The following is a 15833-nucleotide window of genomic DNA, read 5'->3' as shown; positions in this document are numbered from 1 at the left end:
TGGACACTTGTAACCCTTGTATGTGCCTTAGAGCAGGACAAGACTCAGAGGACAGGAGCTGCCATCTGCAGGGCCCAACCCTGGAGCTCAGGGACTGTGATGTTATGATTACATCAAATATTTGAGGAGTGCTAGGTGATTTTCCTGAGCCCCTTTGTATATTTTTTCTCCTCTAATTCTTCCCTCTCCATCAGGGCTATGAAGAAGGTAGCCTATTATTCTGGTTTTATAGATGAGTAAACTGAGATGAAAGAGATGCTAAGTGTGTTCCTCACACTGACACAGCCAACAAGTGGCAGAGATGGGGTTTAAATCCAGACATTCTTTTAAATATTAAAAATTGTATTTGGCAAAGACAAAAAGAACTGTTTATAAACACTGTACTCTAGTTGTTAAATGTATTCTTTATAGGAATAGAGGTTAGCATTCTGAAGCTACATGTATATGAGGGTTAAACAAATAAGTAAATAAATTGTAGATAATGGGGGCCAGGTTTCTCCTGTCAGAGAAGGAAGTCACATGTGAACATGGGGGAAAAACGAGAATGAACTCTGTGGGGATACAGTAGGGTTAGAAGTGTCAGTATGAATTCATGTCTATTTTAATATATATATATGCAGATAGATACAGAAACAAATACAGATATGTGTGTATACATGGGTCAGCATACTTCTACATTTCCTTGCTCTGTCTTCTGAGAGGGCCTAGGAGCAGTGACACCCCAGTAGCAATGGGCACTCTCAGAGTCCAGACCTTGGTTCCTAAATGTCATTCTCCAGTGAAAGGAGCCAGGGCTCTTTGGAGAAATGGCCAGTTATAGGACTAAGTCAGGGTAAACACAAGATGATTCTAATGCCTAAAGTAGTGCCAGAAAGGATGTATTTAAAAAAAAAAAAAAAGATGGAGCATGAAAAAAGGACATAAGAGTCAACCTAAAAGAAATTGCAGTGGGTAAAGTAAATAAATATAATATTGGGTTATAACCCAAAATATATTAAAAAAAGATCCATGAATCCACATTGATATGAATAGATAGATAAATAAACAAATAAGGAAGAAGTGCCAAATCTTCATTATAGAAGAATTCCAAATAATGAATATATTAATAGAAGGAATAAGGGAAATAGAAAATCACCATTAGAACACCACAGTAATAATTGCGAGATCCACTGAGTATGGTAAAACTGGTAGGCAAAACTCTAAGGAGAAACAGGATGTTTGTATTGCCTCAAGGGACCTCTCGCCAAGTGTGGTGGTTTTAACGTATGTCCACAGATTTTTTGATATTCCTCTCCCAGGGGGTGGGAGAACTTGGTGTGCAGCATAGGCTGAACTCAGTCTTTCTCATCTCTGAGTAGGATATGGAAAGGGGAAAATTGTAACATTATAGTGGAGAGACCTGGAAGACACCACCTTTACCAAGTGCTCAAGTTTAACACCACCAGTAATAACTTTATGTATATCATACCCCTGATATGTTGTGGTGAGAAGAGAACTTCATCTCCGTGATAGTCTTCCTAAAAACTCATTAGCTTTGTTGTTTCCTGAGAAAACATCAGACACACCTGAGTTGATGACATTCTATAAAGTAAATGAGCAGTACTCTTCAAAAAATGTCAAGGTCATGGAAAAAAAAAAAAGAAACTGTCACAGATTGAGGAGAGTAAGGAGACATGACGACTAAATGTGATATGTTACCCTGTATTGGATTTTGGAACAAAAAAGGGACATGAGTGGAAAAGTTGGTGAAATCTCAATGAAGTCTGTAGTTAACAGTTTTGTACCAATGATAATTTCTTAGTTTTGATACTTTTACAGTAGTTATGTAAGATGTTAATATCGGGGAAAGTTGGGGCAAACGATGAATGGGAACTCTCTATTCTGTTTTTTGGAACTGTTATGTGAATCGAAAAGTTTTCCAAAATAAAAAGTTATAAAATAAAATAAATTACGTTGGTTGCACGAAGAAGTTAATAGCCGCCACCAAGGAAATCTCAAAGCCAATGAGAACGTGACACTGCTTTATAGGCCTAACTCACCCGTTGTCAAAATTAAGCCTTCAGTTCTCAGATCTAGTTTATATCATTCCATGTTGATCTTTCTAACAGCCAGGAGAGTGAAGTCAGATATTTACTGCAATGCCCATTGCACTGATGAGGAAACTGAGACACAGAAAATAGTTCCCACCTTCTCATTGAACAGATGAGGGGACTCTAGCCCAGGGAGAGGGAAGGATTTGCCCTGGCCACATAGCAGGTTAGGGGGCCAATCCAGGAGTAGAACTTCTGGCTCCACGTTTTTAAAACTATCTTTGCTGCTGTTTCAGGGCAGACCAAGCTTAAATTGGGACTATTTGGGAAGGCAAAGGAGAGTAATTCTCATCGTGCCCCCACCCCCTTCTCACCTTTGAGTTAAGCAATAAAGCTGAAAAGATCCTTCAACAAACAAATCCCTCCTCATTATAGAATCCACAGGCACATCAGCTCTTAGGAAACCTGCAAGGCAAGCTCCTTAGGAGGGAGGGCTGTTCGAACACGTCTGTCCAGGTGTCCTCTTTCCTGTTCACTCTCAAGAAGACAGATGTCTGCTTCAGGAGCAGCTCAGTGGACATCCGGGTTCCCAAACCCCTGTGGTGGGACTGCCTGGGGGTGGTGGGAGCAGTAGGCTTCCAAGAGCAGGTTTCCAGGAATGCACATTGGCCAAGGCACAATCTACACTTTTCTATTCCAAAGTTGGATTCTTTCTCAATGTTGGAAAATGCTCCAAAGTGTTGGTCATTGATGGAAAAGGGCATTTGTGAAGTCAGACCCACTGGGTGATCAGATGAAGATCATCCCCAGGCCAGAGGATGAGTCCAGAGAAGATGAGCTTTTTTTCTTCAAATGCAAAGTGAAGCCTCATTGTCTCTTTTAAACTCTGAGAAAACTGGATTAGTAGGAAATGGTGTTGCTCCTGAAATTGGGGCCAGGAACTCTGGGCAACGTTTGGCTGCACCAAGAGGTGGTGTTGTCTTAGAGAAGAACAGTGTTTGTTTGCTTGAGTTGTAGAATGTCAGAGAAAAGACCCCACGTGGGCATCTTATTTGAGAGTTGGAGAATGGTTACTCCATTGGCGTAAACAAAATATTAAAGCTTTTTGTTCAAGAAGGCTATATCTCAGGGGAAAGGAATGCAATCATTCCAGTAATTAACAATTCCCCCAAGAAGTGTGGTTTGCATCATACATGATCTCCTCATTTTGATCCTTTTGGTTTCCGGAAAATGCAGTGTTTCTTCTCCAGGGCCGCATGGAGGAGAGATGGGATTGGCAAGAAGACTTTTCATACCTATGATGTCAGAGTCCAAAGGTTCAACTCTTGGCTGATCGGCTTTTAAGATTAGAAAATACAGTGTGGTTCAGGGAAAGATTCTGGGTGTTGCTGTCACACCACCCTAGGTTTGAATCCTGGTCCTACTTGGTAGCTGTGTGACTGGCCTTCAAAGAATTGGCTAACCTCTGTGTCTTCAGTTTCTCCTCTTTAAATTGGGATAAAAGCTCCTATTTAACGGTATCGTTGGGAAAGCCCGCCAGAGGGTTTCCTTGTGTAGTAGGTGCTCAGGAGACATTCTCGTTGAGTATGTCTCGACTATCTCTAATTTCCTCTTAAATAGTCTTGTTGTCTAGGAATATGGGTTAATCAATGATTTTATTTCCCTCAGATAAATAAGAGGGAAATTTAAATTAATTTAAATAAGAGGGAAATCCTGCTCTTTTTAAAAACAACTGCCATATGGAGCTATGGAAAAGTTAATTTTAATGATAGCTTTCAAAACGTTCAGCAGATTAACCAGAACTTTCTACAGCTAATCACACCGTAGCTCTCTCTACCTCTCCTTTGTAGCAATTACCACCATTTAATTGGCTAATTAATTGTGAAATGAATTGTTTAATGATGCTCTGTCTTACCAGAATGTAAGGTTTGTGAAGGCAGGGTTAGTAGGGACAATATCTGTCACGTTTATTACCATATCCCTCAGATCACGTGCACGTGTCTGTATGTGTGTATAATCCAATAAATATTTGCATGAACAAATGAATAACTAAAAACAAAACTAACCAGCAAAAGGAAGATGTTTCACATGATATTATGGAAGATGATAATGCATTAGCTTTTACTTAAGCTAATGACTATGGGCATATCACTAGAACTGATAGCTTCAAATCCCAATTCTGTCACTTCCTAACTGTGTGACTTTAGACAAGTAAGTCCTTTTATACCTCTGAGCCTCCATTGTTCCAGCTGCAAAATAGAAAATAACATTTATTTCTGGGCTTTCCTCTGAGGGTTACAGGTAATGTTAAGTGATGCCTTAACAAAGCATCTGGCACATTTTACATGTTTGATAGACAGGACCTTCGAGAGGCAGTGGTTAGGAACATAGCTTTTTGTGTTGGAGTGCCTGGGTTCAAATCCTGATTCTGTTATTCATTAGGTGTGTGACTTTGTACAAGTTACTTAACAACTTTTTGCCACATTTTTTCTCATCTACAAGATGGGAATGATAATTATAATAATACCTACCTTTTATAGTCACTGTGATATTTAAATATAATATAGGTAAAATGCTTAGAGTGGTGTTCTGTGTATGTGTGAGCATGTAGATGTGTGTGTATACACACACATATATATCAGGCGTAATAGAAGTATTGCTGTTATTCTTTGGTAGCATATGTTTATCCTTTGAGGGTATACTCATTTTCAGAAGCAGCCAAAAGTTAATCTCAGCCATGTGAATGATCAAGCTGAGAAATAGAGTTTTGGGTAAAAAATCAAGGGTTTTATTTATTCATTCACTTAATCAGTATTTCTTTAACCCTAAGTGTCAGGAGCCAGGAAGTCAGGCATGAATTGGACACTGTTTTGACTCTCGAGGGGCCTCTGGCCAGGTTGAGGAGACATACACACATATCAGCATTTGCAGGAAATGCCAGACAGATCCTTGGAGTAGGAGGCAGGAAGCTTAAATTCTAGTTCCAGCTGTGCTTTGAACTTGCTGTGTGGCCTTGGACAAGTGCCTTTCCCTCTCTGGGCCTTTGTGTTGGAGAAGTTAAATTTGGTGTGATCTGTGGAGGCGTCCTGCTTTGTGGTCTTCAGAACTTATGATTTTTATTCAATAAGATGGTGCTTCTTCCAGCAGTTTCCATCTCCTGAAGCCTGTGCGGCCTCTGCAGGAAGGTATGTGAATTCCACCCAGTGAGAGCTTTCCAAACTGCCAGCCTCACCTGCCTGCCTTGAGTAAAGGCCTCTTTTGGTCCTGAGAAGGAGTCATAGACCTGCTCCTTCCCCTCGTTGGCCGCAACAAGGGAGAGCACTGGCCACTGTCTGGGCCTCAAAATACATGTGTACAATAAGGAAGCTCTGCCCAGAGGTCTCCAGGGCTCCTTCCTCCACCCTGTGCTCTCAGATTGTTAGGACAATAAGAGCTGATATCTTCTAGCGCAGTATTTCACAAACTGAGTTCAGTGAAACATTATATTCTGTGGGATGTGTATAGGATTCAGTAAAACAAAAGGTGGCGAGGAGGGGCTTGTTCCAACCTCAAATAAGTGTGGGAAATATTTAGTTAAATTTAGATATGAATCCTCAGGATGGTAATTACATCTGTAATTTCCTCAAGGAACAGTGCAAGAGAAAGAGGGAGGTAGTCTCACAAAATAACTAAGAGCACAGGCTGGATTTTGAATCCTGGTTCTCCTACTTTCCAGCTGTGTGACCATGGGAAAGTTTACTAGCCTCTCTGAGCTGCAGTTTCCTCGTTTGTAGTTCAGAGAAAAAAATGAAGCCTGCCTTTCAGTATTCTTGTGAGGATGAAATGCAGCATTGCATGCAAAATGCTCTGCACAGGGCCTGAAATATGAGCACTCAATACATGCCAGGCATTACTGTTACATTGCCCAGGGGCCTCTTTTGTGGAGACATAGTTATAAGCATCTCTCAGGATGCTAGTGTTCCATGAGCACAGTGTGGCAAATGCTGACTGATCCGCTTGTTTTGTGCTACGCTGCTTTGTCACCCTGACATTGGAAGACTCCTGTCAACATCTGCCCTACCTCTCCATCCAGTTGCCCTGATCATGGGGACATGATCAGTGACAGGGGCAGAGTTTGGGCACCCTATGCAGGGTTCTGAAAAGTCAGCTGAGCCCGGAGAAGGGTGAGTAGGCAGGTGTGGTGGGAGCAGGGGCGTGTGAAAGGGAGCTGTATAGGATGAAGCTGCAGAGGTGGGCCTGGGGAAGGTTGTGGGAAGCCCTGAGGCCTGTGATGAGGAATTTGGACTTTGCCCTTGGCAGCGGGGGAATTGTGCTGAGGTGTTTGAGCACAGCTGCTAGCTCCAGTGTGCCCGGAGTTCTGGCTTCTGCTCCACGTTGTCACGGCTCCTCGGCCCTGGGCATCCGGGGTCTGTCTGGGAGGGCAGCAGCAGGAGTAGCACGCTGCACCAGGGGTCAGGAGACATGCGTAAGAGCAGTGGCCCCCACTCAGCGCTGGGTGCCTGGGACACGTCACTTTGCCTCTGTGTGTCTCAACCTCCACTTCTCTGAAATGGGAGGAACCATCGTTCCTCAGCAGCCTAACCCACAGGGCTGCAGCGAGGGTTCAGTGAGATAAAGTATTTCAACCATCCCATTAAGTGGAGACGATACTATGTGCCAGGCCCTGTGTTCAGGCCTAGGGAAGAGTAGATGCACAGCATTGATCCCTGCCCTTGGGGGGACTCACAATGTGCTGGGTACCATGCAGTGAGATACAGCTATGGTCAAGTTAAACCCAAGAAAGGGCCCTTTGCCCACTGTGGGTGTGGGAAGGCTGTGAGAGGAGGAGGCATTCAGAAAGATTCCTCAGAGGAGGTAGCACCCCTAGTAGCTAGTGGATGAAGAAGGAAGAAATGAAGTTCCAGGCAGAGGAAAGTACATGAGCAAAGGTATGGAGATATGAAATGCCACAGTTTATATGGGTAAACAAGTAGCAAGCGGTAATATTAGGACATTAAATTTGAGGTATGGAAGGAGATTTAATGGACACTGCTGACAGGAACAATGCTTGCATTTAAACAGAGATGCATAGTCTAAAGATAAAGAAGTGAAACTCTAATAGGATAATTTCAGGAATTAGCTAGTATAAAGCTTTTTTGCCTGCCTTGAAATTGTAACATGTCCCATTGGTCTCTATGATAGGTTATATCAGTGTGTTGGGCAGACTGCAGCTCTTGAATGCCAGGCTGAGGGGTTTGCTCTGTAGTCTGCAGACTAATGGAAGAATTAGCCACAAAAGCCAGGGGATTTAGAATGGAATCCATGGCATTCTCTGCATGTGCATGGCTGGCTAAGCAAGGAGGTTCCCAGAAGAAAAACACAGAGACCTTTGCCCTCCTCCTGCACTTAGGCAAAAAGTAGAATTAAGATAAGGTTGGCTGAGTGATCTGGCTATTGTGCCTGCCCTTTGGGTGTCAGCGTCCAATCTGCCGTAGTGCAGGGGGCTTAAGGCACGCTGCTCAGGAGTTGGGGTGATAAGCCCCAGTCACTGTCCGGGCTTTGGGGAGCTACTGCACGCAAATAAGCCTGAGTCAAGGAATTGGTCCTGTTGTTACCTGGAGGAAAGAGCTTGGATGTACCTCCCTAGCTGGGGATGCATACTATCCAGCCTGCTGCCACTGGGGTAGAGTCTCTCAGCCTGTTCCTCCAGGTTCCCCTGGAGCCTCTGAGCTTGACGGTTGAAATCTCCCATCGCGAGGCCCCTGGGGTGGAGAGAAGCAAGGGCTAGGAGACACAGGGCCTGGGCCAGGGTCTGGCTCTGCCCCTAGCCCATTGTGTGACCTTGGACAAGTCTCTTTACCTCTTTGAGCCTCACTTTCCTCATTTCCAGAAGGAGGAACATCCTCTAAGGGCAAATATGAGCATTAAATAAGTTAACGTGTTTGGAAGGGCTTTGCAGTGGAAGAGGTATCATTATCTTTATTAAAAGAGGCAGAAGGGGAGAGCAGAAAAGCATGACAATAATTGGAAATGTGAATGCCCCCTTACTATTTGATAATCTTAAATTAATGCAGAGTTTTAAGGAATAGTAAGTATATTTTAGTTATGTTTTTAAAATTAACTATATCCCTTAAAGGCCCACACTTAAATATTTATGGACAAAAATATATAATATCTGAGATATGCTTCAAAGTAAGGAAAGAGAAGACCCTGAATTGCCAAAGCAATCTTGAGACAAAAAAGACAAAGCTGGAGGAATCATGGTACCTGACTTTAGACTGTACCACAAAGCTACAGTAATCAAAACAGCATGGTACTGGTACAAAAACATACACATAGATTATGGAATAGGTTAGAGAGCCTGGAAATAAACCCGTGTACCTATGGTCAATCTATGACAAAGCAGGCAAGCATACACAGTGGGGAAAAGATAGTCTCTTAAAACAAGTGGTGCTGGGAAAACTGGACAGCTACATGTCAAAGAATGAGATTAGAACATTTCTTCACACCGTATACAAAAATAAACTCAAAATGGTTTAAAGATCTAAATGAAAGGCCTGAAACCACAAAACTCCTAGAAGGGAACATAGGCAGAATACTGTTTGATGTAAATGGTAGCAATATATATATATATATATATATATATATATTTTATCTGTCTCCTAAGGGAAAAGAAATAAAAACAAAAATAAACAGATGGGACCTAATTAAATTTTTTTTAAAATTTTATTAAATTTTTCTTTTCTTTTCCATTATGGTTTATTACAGGATATTGAATATAGTTCCCTTTGCTATAAAATAGGGCCTTGTTGGGCTTCCCTGGTGGCGCAGTGGTTGAGAGTCCGCCTGCCGATGCAGGGGACAAGGGTTTGTGCCCCGGTCCGGGAATATCCCACATGCCGCGGAGCGGCTGGGCCCGTGAGCCATGGCCACTGAGCCTGCGCATCTGGAGCCTGTGCTCCGCAACGGGAGTAGGCCACAACAGTGAGAGGCCCGCGTACCGCAAGAAACAAAAAACAAACAAAAATAGGGCCTTGTTGTTTATCCATTCTATATATAATAGTTTGCATATGCTAGTCCCAAACTCCCAATCCATCCCTCCCCTGCCCCCTACCCTGGTGGGGCCACACATCTGTTCTTTATGTCTGTAAGTCTATTTCTGTTTTGTAGATAAGTTCATTTGTGTCATATTTTAGATTCCACATATGAGTGATATTATATGGTATTTGTCTTTCTCTTTCTGACTTACTTAGCTTAGTATGATAATCTCTAAGTGCATCCATATAGCTGCAAATGGCATTATTTCATTCTTTTTATGGCTGAGTAATATTCCATTGTATATATATACTACATCTTTATCCATTCATTTGTCAATGGGCATTTAGGTTGTTTCCATGTCTTGCCTATTGTAAATAGTGCTGCTATGAACATAGGGGTGCATGTATCTTTTCAAATTACAGTTTTGTCCAGATATATGGCCAGGAATGGAATTGCTGGATCATATGGCAACAAAATTTTTAGTTTTTTAAGGAACCTGCATACTGTTTTCCATAGTGGCTGCACCAATTTGCATTCCCACAACAGTGTATGAGGGTTCCCTTTTCTCCACACCCTCTCCAACATTTATTATTTGTAGACTTTTTAATGATGGCCATTCTGACTGGTGTGAGGTAGTACCTCATTGTAGAGGACCTAATTAAACTTAAAAGCTTTAGCGCAGCAAAGGAAACCACCGACAAAATGAAAAGACAACCTACTGAATGGGAGAAAATATTTGCAAATGTTATGACTGGTAAGGGGTTAATATCCAAAATCTATAAACAGCTCATACAACTCAATATATAATGACCCAATTAAAAATGAGCAGAGGTCCTGAATAGCCATTTTTCCCAAGAGGATATACAGATGGCCAACGGGCACATGAAAAACTGCTCAACACTGCTAATCATCAGAGAAGTGCAAATCAAAATCACAATGAGATATCACCTTACACCTCTCAAAATGGATGTCATCAAAAAGTCTACAAATAGGACTTCCCTGGTGGCACAGTGGTTAAGAATCCGCCTGCCAATGCAGGGACACGGGTTTGAGTCCTGGTCTGGGAAGATCCCACATGCTGTGGAGCAACTAAGCCCGTGTGCCACAACTACTGAGCCTGCGTGCGCCTAGGGCCTGTGCTCCGCAACAAGAGAAGCCATCTCAATGAGAAACCCTAGCACTGCAATGAAGAATAACCCCCGCTCACCGCAACTAGAGAAAGCTCGCACACAGCAATGAAGACCCAATGCAGCCAAAAATAAATAAATAAGTAAATTTCTTTTTAAAAAAGTCTACAAATAACAAATATTGGCAAGGATGCAGAGAAAAGGGAACCGTAGTACACTGTTGGTGGGATTGTAAATTGGGGCAGCCACTGTGTAAAACAGTATGAGGTTCTTAAAAAAAATAAAAAATAGAACTACTGTATCAGCCAGCAGTTCTGCTACTGGCTATATATCCAAAGAAAATGAAAACACTAATTCGAAAAGATATACGCACCCCATTGTTCATAGCAGGACTATTTACAATAGCAAGATACGGAAACAACCTAAGTACCCATCAACAGATGAATGGTTAAAGAATATGTGGTATATATACATAATGGAATATTACTCAGCCATTAAAAAGAATGAAATTCTGCAACTTGCAACAATGTGGCTGGACCAAGAGAGTATTATACTTAGTGAAATAAGTAAAACAGAGAAATATGAATACTCTGTGTTATCACTTATATGTGGAATCTAAAACAATAAAACAAGTGAATGTGTAAAATAAAACAGAGACAGACTCACAGATATAGAGAACATACAAGTGGTTACCAGTGAGGAGAGGGAAGGGGGGAGGGGTGAGATAGGGGTATGGGTTTAAGAGACAAACTACTATGTATAAAATAAATAAGCAACAAGGATATATTATACAGCACAGGGAAATATAGCCATTATTTTGTAATAACTTTAAAAGGAGTATAGTCTATAAAAAATTTGAATCACTATGTTGTACACCCAAAACTAATATAATATTGTAAATCAACGATACTGCAATTAAAAAAAATAAAGAGGGAGGAGGAAAGGAACAGAGAGAGAGGATAGGGATGAGGGAAGTGGAAAGAAAGTGACTCCAGAGGAAAGACAAGGAGGCTGGAATGGGGTGAAAGCAGAGGAAGAGGATGAATCAGGGAAAAAGAGGCACCAAAGGGCATGGGTGGGGAGAAAGTGAGCGAGAAGAGCAGAAGTGGTCAGCCCTTCCTTCTCTTTCTCTTCCTGGTCCATGAGGGGACAAAATGTCTCCAACCCCCTCAGCCGCTGGTCGTGGAGGGTTGGGAGATGGGAAGGCCAAACCCGTCTCCCTGGGGGGTCCCAGCAACCAGGGGCAGGTCAGCACTGCGGGGTGGACAGCGCCCTGGCCGGACTGGGCATTGTGCTCACTCCTAGATCCCTCTGTGAGGTACTGGGTTTGAACCCCACAATCCCATCCTCAATTCCTCTCCTTTAGGCACCTGTTCTCAGCTGGCTTGGGAACTGACTAAAAGAGCAGGCCAGGGTGGGGTGGGGCATGGTCTCTCTGGGGCAGGGCCTGACACATGGTGGGATATCTTTCAGGACCAGCCCTGGGCAGGTAGCAGGGGCTTCCCAAGAAGTATGAGAGGAGGACCCTTCCTCCAAAGGCTCAGTGTGCTTGGAGAGATACGACAGACGGGCATGCAATCCTTGGAGAACAGTAGGAGGCTTGTGGACTAAGTAGAGCCAGCATGCCTGGAGATGTGTTCTTGGAGTCTCACTGAAACCCAGCCCCGCCAGTCACCAGCTTTGTGACCTTGGGACAGTCTCTTCACTTCTCTGGGCCTTGGTTTATACATTTGAAAATGCAGATTATACTGTCTGCCCTGCCTGGCTCTCAGGAACTGTTTGAGCACATATAGGATGATGGGTATAAAAGTACTTTGTGAACTCTGGCACCCTGTATCCATGTGAGCTCTCATTCCTGGATTCCAGCCTGTGTGGCCAGGATGTTGAACTGTGTTTCTCTTTTGGGCTGTAGTTTTTATCCAAGGATTACACGAGAAACCTCCACATGAGGACAGTCCCTCGGTCTTCTTAAGTTACTGTTGACATTTTATCTCTTGTTTTGTCCAGTGTATGAAGATATACTTGCTCAGTTATTCTTAGAATATAATATGAGGGAAAGACGTGTGTTTCTTGAAGAATAGATGTGATTCCTTTTTATCAGAAAATGAAAATTATATAATCCATCCTGATTTTCTTTTAGCCTCAGCTACCAGGAAGATCAGGGTAAAATTTAAGTTCAATAATAATATAGGTAGTTTTTATACAATTTTCTTCCTCTTTTTTACCCGGGTTTAATTTTTCTTCTGCTGTTTCAGGATGAGTTGATGCCAAGTTGATCCAAAGATGAGAACCACGCTAACAAGCCTGTGACACCCCGTTCCAGTCCTCAGGAGGAACACTGGTGAACAGGGAGGTAGAACACATTTTGCCATCTATGTTAGCTTCCTGTGGCCGCTGTAACACAGTACCACAAACCTGGTGGCTTAAAACTGTAGAAATGTATTCTCTCACAGTTCTGGAGGCCGGAAGTTTCAAATCAGAGTGTCAGCGTGGCTGTGCTTCCTCTGGAGGCCCTAGCGGAGAATTCATTCCTTGCCTCTTCCAGCTTCTGGTTGCTGCTGGCATTCCTTTGCTTGGGGCTGCATCACTCCAATCCCTGCCTCTGTCTTCACCTCACCTTTCCTGTGTGTTTTCTCCTCTTCTGTCTGTGTCAAAACTCCTTCCGGCTCTCATGAAGATACATATGATTGCACGTAGGGTCTACGTAGATAATCCGGGATTAAGCTCCTCCTGTCAAGATCCTTAACTTAATCACATCTTTTGCCATGAAAGGTAATATTCATGGGTTCCGGAAATTAGGAAATGGACATATCTTTGGTGCCACCGTTTGGCCCACCACTCCATCTGAGAACCTAGACTCATAAAATCATCCACCATCTCTCGTTCATTATATAACTTAGTGGTTATAGAAGCAAAAGCTCTGGAGTCTAACTCCTGGGTTCCCATCCTAGCTCTGTCATTGGCTGTGGGACCTTGGGCAAATTCCTTAGTCTCTCAGCACCTCAGTTTTCTTGCCTGAAAAACTGAGGATAGTATCTCCCTTGTAGGATTGTAATAAGGATTAAACAAAATGCTCTGTAAAAACACACAGTGTAGCACCTGGCACATAGTAACCACTCAGTAAATGTTAGCTACTATTAGAGATGATGGTTTTAGGATACGTCTACAACTTCTTTAATATTCCTTCCTTCAAGAGGTGAGGCTTAATTCTCCTCCTCTTGAATATTGACTGGATCTAGTGCCTCACTTCTAATGAATAGAATAAAGCAGAAGTAACCACGTGTGACTTCAAGGACTAGGTCATAAAAGACAAGGCAGCTTGGCCCTTGCTCTCTCTCTTTAGTCACTTGCTTTGGGGAAGCCAGCTTTCATGTCATAAGGACTCTGTGGCAAGGAACTGAGGTGTCCAGACATCAGCCAGCAGCAGTAAGTGAATTTGGAAGAGGCTCCTCCAGTCCCCGTCAAGCCTTCAGATGACTGCAGCTCTGGTCAGTGCCTTGATTGCAATCTCATGAGAGACTCTGAGTCAGACCACTCAGCTCAGTTACTCTTGGCTCTCTGACCTATAGAAACTCTGAGAGAACAAATGTGGTTTTAAGCCACTAAGCTTTAGGGTAATTTGGCATACAGCAACAGCTAACTAATAAACTAGCTATTATTATTTAATCTTTAGACATTAATTATCTATTGCATGCCAAGTAAGGGAGATTATAGGGATGGCAGAGTATCTGCCTTCAGAGAGCATTCAGTCTTGTGGGGATTGGAGGGGGTTGTGGAATATAAAACAATGTTTACAGTGGACTGTGAGACAGTGCCTGTGTGGTCTGTAGCACAGACAAGGTACAAAAATGCTTTATTAAGACAACATTCTGCAAAGGGAGCTGCTGATCTGGTTGGGCCAGTCTAGAACACCAGAATATAGGCTGAAGTTCAGGTAGAGTCCATCTCAGTCTGGGAGCCTGCATATAACAGTACCTGGAGGGACTTTATGAAGGGAAAAAAACCTCAGTAATTTATTAAAATCCCATACTAGATCTAAATATACACCTATCCTATGATCCAGAATTTCCACTCTTGAATATAAACCAAAGAGAAATGTAGTTCACCAAAAGACAAGATGATTCATAGCAGTGTTATTCATAATATCCCTAAACTGGAGGTGTCCTAGTGTCTATAAACAAATTACAATATATTCACACAATGGAATACTTCTCAGCAACGACAAAGAACAAACAACTGATATATGCAACAACATGAATGAATCTCAGAAACATTATGCTGAACAAAAGAAGCCAGGAATCTATGAGCATATATAGGAATATATAAACGTATACCAAGATCAAGATATAGGACACTTCCAGTACTTTACTGTATGCAGTTAATACCGTTTTTTTTATAAATTTTATTTATTTATTTTTGGCTGTGATGGGTCTTCGTTGCTGCACGTGGGCTTTCTGTAGTTGCAGCGAGCGGGGGCTACTCTTCTTTGCGGTGCGCGGGCTTCTCATTGCGGTGGCTTCTCTTATTGCAGAGCATGGGCTCTAGGTGTGCAGGCCTCAGTAGATGTGGCTCACTGGCTTCAGTAGTTGTGGCTCGCGGGATCTAGAGCACAGGCTCAGTAGTTGTGGCGCATGGGCTTAGTTGCTCCACCGCATGCGGGATCTTCCCGGACCAGGGCTCGAACCCGTGTCCCCTGCATGGCAGGCGGATTCTTAACCACTGCACCACCAGGGAAGCCCGCAGTTAATACCTTAATTTAAAATTTTCTTTAAGATAAGTGGACTACTAAAAAAGATTGAAGCATATTATTAAGCACGAATTACATATATTTTAATATACTTATTTATGCATGAGAGTGTGTACAGTATACTGCAAATCCATGAGCTCTGACGTAAACATCCAGCTCCTTGTCAGAAGGTCTCATTGGCTTAGCTGTACAGCTAAGGCAGCAATTCCTAACCAGTGTACACTGGAGTACCACAAAGGTATAAGCTCAATTTCAGCTACAGTAATTCCGGATGTGGTTGGAAGATTGAGCTGGAGAGATTATGGGATTGAGGGTAGCTGGAGTACAACTCACTGGGTGCCAGAAATAGGATTACACACAAGAGCTCTCCTTTGTGGGTAAGTAAGGGCATACGGTCCTATCAAACAATGTCCTGATGCCGAGAACCAGCAAGTAAATGCTGTACATCTGGAGGTACAGTATAATCCCTCAGGCATGCCTCTAGAAACCCTAGTATTTAAGAGTGTGTCCCGGTCTCCAAAGATCAACTTAACTAAGGAAGGTCCTCCTTTCAGGTCCGTTATGGGTCTGTCTTGTTCCAAGTTCACACATCTTCCTCTGGATTCCTGTGCCGCCTGCAAGAGGGTGATATTTTCTTGTCTCATGGCCTTCATTAATATTTAAAGAACATCTTTAGGCTTGTCTTATGACATTACTCAGAGCTTGTGACAAGTGCAAGCGTTTGTTAGTTTATTCCTAGAGAAGACTTCTATTTCCTCTGTTCACTCTTCAAGATTCCAGCGCCCTGCCTCTGCCTCCATCTGGGGATGGCTTCCCTTCTCCTAATGTGAGCCACCTGCTCCAAATCTCCCTGTTTTCTGCAGGGATGTGACAATTCTGAGAGTTATAATCTGCTTCCTTTGGTTGGAAGAA

The 15833-nt window shown here is 42.7% G+C and overlaps 1 protein-coding gene across 1 annotated transcript in view; it reads left to right on the top strand.

Annotated features, from left to right (window-relative positions):
* The window catches only part of LOC307188911 (uncharacterized protein), a gene marked incomplete at its 5' end in the record, with an annotated part of 62285 nt that extends 48481 nt beyond the window's left edge, over positions 1 to 13804 (top strand). The window contains one exon of the mRNA XM_079926569.1: positions 12430 to 13804. Within this exon, the coding sequence (XP_079782695.1) occupies positions 12430 to 12450 (21 nt within the window). The 3' untranslated portion in view covers positions 12451 to 13804. The remainder of the gene's footprint in view (positions 1 to 12429) is intronic.
* Positions 13805 to 15833: the final 2029 nt, after the last annotated feature.

This window comes from Stenella coeruleoalba (genome assembly GCF_951394435.1).
Source record: "Stenella coeruleoalba genome assembly, chromosome: 7".
NCBI lineage: Eukaryota > Metazoa > Chordata > Mammalia > Artiodactyla > Delphinidae > Stenella > Stenella coeruleoalba.
Note: the sequence above shows the minus strand (reverse complement) of the source record. Positions and strands in the feature narration are given on the sequence as shown.